The sequence below is a fragment of the Sander lucioperca genome, chromosome 16, assembly GCF_008315115.2.
Source record: "Sander lucioperca isolate FBNREF2018 chromosome 16, SLUC_FBN_1.2, whole genome shotgun sequence".
Taxonomy (NCBI): domain Eukaryota; kingdom Metazoa; phylum Chordata; class Actinopteri; order Perciformes; family Percidae; genus Sander; species Sander lucioperca.
The window spans coordinates 4,839,803-4,846,381 of NC_050188.1; the positions used below are offsets into that span (position 1 = coordinate 4,839,803).

The window sequence follows — 6,579 nt, forward strand, 5'->3', positions numbered from 1 at the left end:
ACATTGACACACGGCACAGTAAAACAGTCTCACAATCCACAGAAATAGGGTGAGGTTTACAAATATATTTTTATTGACAAAAAGCCGGAATTGATTTACAACTGATGAAATTTGAGTTACAAAACAAGGAAAGGTTGGTCAGTGTGTGGGAACAGTGCTCAACACTGAACACAGTCACATTATCTGTACACCTTTTTTTTATAAAGACAACTGAACTGAGGTGTCCAAGGTATTTAACAACCCAGTCTCACAGAATACAACACAGTCTCACATCAGTCCGTGAAATGGTCACAAAATTTAATCTATTGATTTGTGTACACAGACACGTTTATCTCAGCACGTCTTTTAGACTAATGTATTAAGAGCGACTACGGTAGCGAGTAGTATGAAAGGCCGAAAATCCACGTAGGGAGGTTGGTTGGGGTGGTGGATGGGTCAATCAACACAGGACTTTCACTCCGGAGACCGGGGATCGTGTCCCATGTGTCACGTTTCCTTTCCCAACCGTCTCGTTCTTCTTTTTCTAACCCAACCATCCCTTTCTTCTATTTCTATCCCAACCGTCCCGTTCTTCTTTTCCTAAACCCAACCGTCCCGTTGTTGTCCCGCGTCCCCCAGAGACCGGGGATCGTGTCCCGCGTGTCACGTTTCGTTTCCCCGTTCTTTCCCTAAACCCAACCGTCCTGTTGTTGTCCCGCGTCCCCCAGAGACCGGGCATCATGTCCCGCGTGTCACGTTTTCCTAAACCCAACCGTGCTGTGATCACGAAAGATACTTCCCATTGAAATACATTAGTTTAAAAAATGTGCTGACCATCACGAAAAAAACAAGATATACGTGTACACGAATAGATGAAAAATTACGTGACCATTTCACGAACTGCCGCGAGACTGTGTTGTATTTAAAGACACATCACATAAGAAACAAAGAAAAAAATTAATCTGAAGCAATTAAAAGGAGCCTAATAAATCACTCAGTAGACAGATCAATGGGATATAAAACCAACACCATCCATGGTCAAGACTGAAATATCTGAACATCTAAAGGATGGATTGGCACAAACTTTGGCATAGATATTTATGGTTTCTAGAAAATGGATCCTAATGACGTTGGTGATCCTCTAACTTTTTCTCTAGCGCCACCATGAGGTTCTTCTGAAGCTGAAAATATTTGTGATACAAATTCATAGTTTTTATTGGAAACAATTCCATTGACGTATCTTTGCAGGTATATTCAAGTGTTTAACATTAAAATACAGAAAAGTTCACCAAAAACAAACCGTGTTTTTAAATCAGTTACCACATCAGTATATACTTTAAATAATGTACAGCACACTTAATTGTTACCCCAGACTTTCCGATTCAATCTAAACAAAAGACATTTTGGCACAGTTTTTTATCCATTACATTTTAGGTTACATCGGATAATTTAGGCACAAATTAGTGTGTCAAAATTATAACTTGTGCTTTCTACAGTACATAATCCAGAAGTAGCATCTGCCTAGTAAGCGCAGCATATTTAGATACAAAAACACAAAGATCCCTATCTGTCTAAACCATAGACAATTGGCAGCTCAGAAATCCCTTCAGGTTCTTCTACTGTTACCTACTACTAACCTTCCTCTAAATGCTGAGAGAAACATCAAAACCCTGTATAAAACCTGAGTTTCTGTTGCTCATCTAGCTCCTGGATCATTCTATACTCTGTATCTCCAGGATGTGCTCCAGTTTTTAACTTCTTCTTTCTGAGTTTTTCCCAGTAATGACTCCAGTTTCCATCACTGTCTGCTCCATAACCAAACACACTGACCTAGGAAAACAAAAGTTAAAAATGTCAGTAACCGAGGACGTAGTAACAGCCTGCCTAAAATCTCACTAAATAAAAGAAGAAAAACAACTTGCTGACATTCAAAAGGAAATCCCTAATCCAAAAATGAATTTACCTCATCACACATATGCAGAGCAAGAACCAAAGCCAGAAAGCCAGTGGAGGGGTACTTGCCCTTCTTTTTCAGCCACATGTGATGAACATACCTCATAAAAGCTGGATTCAGGACCATCACCTGTTGTGAATCAGAATTAGGCTTTAAACCAGTTTGTTTTTTTAACCGTGACCCTGGCAACCAATAACGTTTACTGTTGAATGCATCATCAAAAAACTACTTACCAAATCCTTGTTAGATTTGACTTTTGATTTTACTGGTGCATATGATCTGTTGAAAATGGCGTAAAATGTCACATTCAACATCAAGTGATTGTATGGTTTTGTCAGAAAAAATATGTGCATAATACATGCATTGCAAAATACATGCATCCGGCGGAATTTCCTGCAGCACTGGAGCAATCCAGGAAGTGCAACACAAAAGGATATAGACTACTGTACTGCTAACCTGGTGGAACACTACTATGGCTGTTAGTTAGACAGATAGATGGACTTTATTAATCCCAAATTGGGAAATTACTCTGTTCCAGCAGCAACATTCAAGTAACTAAGGACATACACACATACTACCTCACACACATAAAGAAAATACAAGAAATATAGTTGCTAATAAAAAAGATGAAAAAAAAATAAAAATGCCAGAACTACTTAAAAATATACTAAGGCTATGTTTAGACGGAAACGATCTGAAGAGTAAACGCAAAAGTGGCGTTGCGTTCTCACTTTTATTCCGCGTTTAGACGAGAGTTTTAGGGGGCAGATCTGCGCGCATATGGTGATGCAAAAGTGTGTGAAATTCGATGTAATATGCACGCCAGGTGGCTAGGTGGCACTGCTACACAACACCACCAAGGCCGCGCGCCTACGTAGAACCTTCTTTCTACTTTTCTCCTTAGTAGCGCTAAACCAAAACAACAAAAGCTTGTCTGGAAAGACGAGGAGGTGGAGTTGCATGTTTGTCTGATGATGACCGATCACAGTCGACCGTGATAAGCCCCAGCACAGCACCCACGGGAGCACTACCAATATCCTGAGCCTCGCAGCCCTTCAGCAGCTGCTTGAGAGTGAGAGGCAGCGGGCAGAGGAGGCTGAAGCAGACCCTCCTCTGCCCGCTGCGTCTCGCTCTCTCTCTTTCTCTTCATCCGACGTTGTAGCCTACTGTGGCTCAAATGAATAGCCAACATATGGTCATCGAACTATAACCACATTGTCGAAATCATTTAAATATTGAGTCATTACATTGAAAATCTTTTAGATAACAGGAGCCTATAATTTCTGTAGCCTACTCTGTAACAACAGACCGCCCGGACGCCTTTTTCTCATCTCTCTCCACACCGCTGTCTTCAGACTTTTGCGTTTTTTTCCCTTTAGACGGTAACGTCACGGTGGAGCGTTTTTAAGATTTCCACTCTAGAGGGTGGTTTCACTTTTTTGCGTGGCCATGCATCAAAAAGCTGGCCGATGCCCATCTTTATGCAAATGAATCCCTTGAACGCGACGTGACTATCCAATTGAAGTAGAGCACAGGGGAGACTGGGGGAGGTCTCTTGCGAGTCCTCGGCTCGCCACCTCTCAAAATCTGACGAAAATCTTTCAAACTGACCTTTGTCGATCTGAAATGAAGACAGATTCAGCAACTGTATGGCCTATTTCTCGCTTAAAATGTTTTCAGAAAAACGTTTTTGTAAAATTCGAGATCATATTCCGACTGAGCTGCCATTACAGTCGGTTTGCATCAACCATGGAGAGAACGGCCATCAACGTACAAATGAGGGGAGGCGTTGCGTCACCACGCTTCAGTCGTGTCGCCAAAGTGGATCCGCACTGTCATGTATGCTGTAATGATTTTTCACCAAAGTCGCTGAAAGCTGCTGCTGCTTCAATCCTGTCGGCTCTCTGCAGCAGGCGGGGCTGCTGCTCAGTTCCCCCCGTGACTGACGTGCGCACACACAGATGCAGGTGGATGCAGGAAAAACCGGAGATGAGACGTAAGCAGTGGCCTAAATTGAGGACAGCTACGCTCGTTAAGGCCCTGACACACCAACCCGATTATCGGCCGTCAGACAGTCTGGCGAGGTCGGTGACTCTAGTCTGTTTGGTGTGTTCCGTGCTGTCGTCAGTCAGAGGAGATGTCGGCCTTCATTTTGGCCGATTTGACATGTTGAATCGGTGGGCGGGCAGTTGGACTCAATGACCAATTTGATTGGTGTAGTGCTATCCCTTGACTAGCGTTCTTCATTTCCGGTTTTCATATTTTGGGCGACAATACAGATTAGCGCCGCCTGCTGTTATGGAGACGTATTATGTCTCACGCACGCGCAGAACGGACACTCAGGTCGGCGTTGCTTCGGTGTGTTCCGAGGCACTTTTTGGACCGACAGGAGCCGAATGATCAGTCCGACTGCCTTTTCTGCCGACGGTCAGCCGTCGTGTTGGTATGTCAGAGCCTTTATTGTAAGTGCGATGTTAAGTTAAAGTCCAATAAGTGCTTTATCAAACTGTCCCAGGCCATGCCAGGATAGGAAATTAACTAACAATGTAAAGATCAACAAGCCACTGACAGATATGTTCAAATATGATTAATTCAATAATTTTTTTTTTTTATTGTTTTAAATCCACCAGCCATTTTCATATCATACCAACATTTGCAGCATCCTGAGACATTTAGGTAAGGTTACTAGAAAAACTCAGCCCAGAGTAGTTGTATTCATCCCCAAAACAAGTTTATTTTTATTTTTAAAGAAGTATACCCAAAAAAAAAATGTCACTGTCTTTCACAACTTCATTGCAAAAAAAAATACAAAAGACATCACAACTTTTACGGCAATTTTTTACAAAAGCTGCAGCAAAATCATGTATTTTGAGCCACAACAATCTAAAAAAAAAGGCCGCGAAATCCTGGAGTGACTGATTATACCTCTCAGCTCTGCCTTGTGCGGAGCACGGACATCGATGTTCAGAATCACATTCATTTTCCAAAATGCTTGTATCCAAATAAATTATACCATGCATAAGTCGCATGGCATTTTCACTCTCCCTGTGGAATGTTACCTGCTCTGACTGAGTAATGTGACAATCTTATGTTTTATCTAATTCACGTCATTTTAAAAATATTATTTAGCAGTGGACACACAGGAATGTGTAAAATATAAGGTTTCTGTCAATATTTTTGCCACGCTTGTATGATAAATCTCGTGAAGCTATTAATCTAAATACATAACAAATGTATTTTAATCCCACTGAGCTCATGACGTCGGTCGGACTCGTCATTGGTTCGTTGTGGTCATGGAAAAAAACGAACATATTTTGTCACAGTTTTCGTTTACTAAATAAACTCTGCTATGGACAAATTATCACATAGTCCATAAAAATCTGACTCACCGTCCGTGAAATCCTGTGGTGAGGGCCTTTGTGAGCCACTCAAAATGCAGTATCTTAAATGGAGCCAGCACAAGATGAGTGGTGTTATCTAAATCTACAGAACTCTCTGGATACATGACACGATGAGTTGTTCTGGTCCCAACATCTGCTTCATAGCCTTCGATTCGACCAGCGTTCATTCTAAATAGGGCAGCGGGATATATTTCACATGTCACTGTCCATTGATGAAATACATTTGATGTGTGTCCCACTGGCTCAACTCATTGTGACCAAAGACAATATTAGAAGAAAACAGCTTTCTTTAGCCTGAGGACTTACCTTATGATGACATCATGGAAATCTATGAGCGGTCCATAATGTGATCTCCTCAAATTCACAGAATTCCCCACCACAGCACAAGTCCTGCAGCGGTCAGGGCTGGATTCTAGAAGATCTGGACTGGGTAGGACCGTCAGAAACAGCCTGTCCACTATTTGTCTGAAGGTACTGAAGCTGCGCTTTTCACCCTGTATGCGCTGTCAGGCACACCAAACAAATGGATTGACTATATAAACACAATGGCAGGGGTTGTCACCATGGTGATGGCTGTTGATTATATTGTATTCCCTGATCTGAAGTGCAGGTTGAGAGACTGTTTTCTTGCAAGTTTACAACTTACCTTCCACCAGTTGAAAGCGTCCTCTGAGAGATTGTAGTTTGCTGACAAAAATGGTTCAACAGATTTGTTGAAACGCTTCATAAACCACGGATCATCTTCAGATAAACATCGCTCACAAGCACAGAGGCTTTTGTCCTGAGGCAGGGAGCATGGCCTATATCCTCTCCATGACACACAGATAGTAGTCACACACAGCAGGACAATGAGCGCCTTCTCTTTTGATTTCATCATTTCTGTTTCCTGTGTGATGCTTCTGATTAGGAAACGGCTCCAATATGTAGACAAAGTGTGTGGAGAAATAAACAAGAGAGACTACAATCATAAATGAGGAAAAACTTGTCATATTGTTAATTTAAAGCTACTAGTGCAGTGCCCGTTGAAAATGTGCCTGTTTGGAACGGGCGATTGCTTGCCCTGTGGTATTGCTGCTTGTGGGATGCTGAGGCAATTCAGTCTTTATATGGCCAGCTCACGTGTGTGTGTGTGTGTGTGTGTGTGTGTGTGCGCGCAGAGAGAGACGCTGTTGTCTCATGTCGTATGATCATTAACAAATTTAACATTTCAGCAGAGGTGTTAATTTCCATACAGGTTTAGTGGCT

The 6,579-nt window shown here is 42.1% G+C and overlaps 1 protein-coding gene across 1 annotated transcript; it reads right to left on the reverse strand.

The window, feature by feature from the left end:
* Positions 1-842: 842 nt before the first annotated feature.
* Positions 843-6,271, reverse strand: LOC116041256 (CMP-N-acetylneuraminate-beta-galactosamide-alpha-2,3-sialyltransferase 1-like). Its single transcript, XM_035993468.1, has 6 exons — positions 5,981-6,271; positions 5,641-5,837; positions 5,323-5,502; positions 2,167-2,212; positions 1,943-2,062; positions 843-1,809 (listed from the first exon to the last, which is right to left on the reverse strand). The coding sequence occupies exons 1-6, from the start codon at positions 6,209-6,211 to the stop codon at positions 1,642-1,644; spliced, it is 942 nt and encodes a 313-aa protein (XP_035849361.1). The 5' UTR covers positions 6,212-6,271; the 3' UTR covers positions 843-1,641.
* Positions 6,272-6,579: the final 308 nt, after the last annotated feature.